This window comes from Trichoplax adhaerens, genomic scaffold (assembly GCF_000150275.1).
Source record: "Trichoplax adhaerens TRIADscaffold_24 genomic scaffold, whole genome shotgun sequence".
Classification (NCBI taxonomy): Eukaryota; Metazoa; Placozoa; class Uniplacotomia; order Trichoplacea; family Trichoplacidae; genus Trichoplax; species Trichoplax adhaerens.
This window is the reverse complement of record NW_002060965.1, coordinates 678525-680338: the sequence shown is the minus strand read 5'-3', so window position 1 is coordinate 680338 and position 1814 is coordinate 678525. Positions and strand designations below refer to the sequence as shown.

The window sequence follows — 1814 nt, the reverse complement described above, 5'->3', positions numbered from 1 at the left end:
ATAGATCAAATCAAAGAGTTCTCTCTTAATTTATATGTCGATAATGCTGTCGGTGCCTCTGCTTAGGTCAAAATCCAATCTTCTATAAACTAGCCGATCAACTGTCTTATTTTATCGTCAGTCAAGATAATGAATATCTTTGCTTATAAGGAGTATTTGCACGTTAACTGATCAAATTAACGAATTTTCATGTTATTGACGGACATGCAAACACTTAGCATCCCTGTTAGTTCCTTTCTCTGTCAGTAAAAATACTCCATCACCTGCACACTGATTGATCAAATTAACGTGTTCAGTCTTAATTTACCGACAGTTAAGACTGTTGACATCTTTATTTATAGAAGTTATCCAAGAATCTCTACACTAGTTGGACGAATCAGCGATTCTTTCAACGACATGTTCATTTGCAGACAAAACTGTTAACATCTCTGTCAATAAGTAATATCTATTACTCTTTACTGCCTAGTTATTCGTAGCTAAGGTATATCATAACTTCATGAATCAGTTTATATAAACAACGCTGGATCCATGGACCATTCATTGTCAATGATTAAGCTTGCATTGACCATTATTATCATCTGTATACTACCTAACATTGGCTTGCTAATTCGTCAACTTGTCCTATCAAGTACGAATACAAGTTGTTATAAGCCTAGATGGAAGCCCTTAACTAACAATTCAAATTGCTACTGTCAAGGCAATGCACTCAAAGTAATCTACAATAAATGTCGACCTTGCCCTAATGGATCATTTACATTCAATCATTGGATCACTTGTCGACGCTGGCTTGATTGCAATATTCTTCGTGATCATTTATTAGTAAAGCAACAAATTGGTTCTGGTGCAATTCGTGATGTATACTTAGCGAAATGGAATTCCTATTCTGTAGCCTTATCGATATTAGCTAATCATCATTATCGACCAGATTTCATGCATGGTATCTCAATGATAATATCATTGCAATCATCTCCATTTGTTATTAAATTTTTGGGTATGTGTAATCATCATGTAATCACAGAATATCATCCATATGGCTCAGCTGATAACATACAAACTATTTTACAGCAATTAAATATTAGTCATAATGCCAACATTCGATATCAACTCGCTCTAGATTATGTTAATATTATTCATTTCTTACATAACAGCCCTAGAGGGACATTGGTTATGTGCGATTCCAATAATCTCATCAAAACTCTATCACAATATGTCATTTCTCAAGATCTTCGAATGATACTCAATGATGTTGATGCATTGCCTTACGTCGACCGTTTAAATAATCAATTGATTAAATGCGGTCGTAGACAGTTATTTGGAGATTTTGTTGCTCCAGAACAACTTTGGCCTTATCCATCTCTTCCTTTTAACGACAGCCAAATGCTTGGCTACGATGAAAAAACTGATATCTGGAAATTACCTAAAGTGACAGAGTATATCTTAACAAGTAATGATTGTCCTGTATGTTTAACCATTTTACATGAGTTAAGACCATTGCATAAGTTATGCCGGCTAATAAATCCGAAGCTACGGCCAACATCATCACAAATATTAAAAGAGTATTATCGCATTAAAAAGTTTTATACTGTGTGATAATATAATTATCAAGTATAATTACTGATAATTGCTATACATTACGACCTAACGTATATTGCAGTAAATGCTCATAATGTAAATATCTATGATTTAAAATAAAATTACCTACATTCTACTGTCGAAGCGCAGACGATATATACATCCAAATTAGCTCAGTGCTAATCAGAGATATTTAATTATCTCGAATAGATGGTTATAAGGTAGGTTATGTTAGAGTACTA

The 1814-nt window shown here is 33.6% G+C and overlaps 1 protein-coding gene across 1 annotated transcript; it reads left to right on the top strand.

Annotated features, from left to right (window-relative positions):
- Nucleotides 1-546: 546 nt before the first annotated feature.
- Nucleotides 547-1590, top strand: TRIADDRAFT_32494 (uncharacterized protein; the record flags this gene model as incomplete). Its single annotated transcript, XM_002117452.1, has 1 exon — nt 547-1590. One exon carries the CDS (start codon nt 547-549, stop codon nt 1588-1590), a length of 1044 nt encoding a protein of 347 aa, XP_002117488.1.
- Nucleotides 1591-1814: the final 224 nt, after the last annotated feature.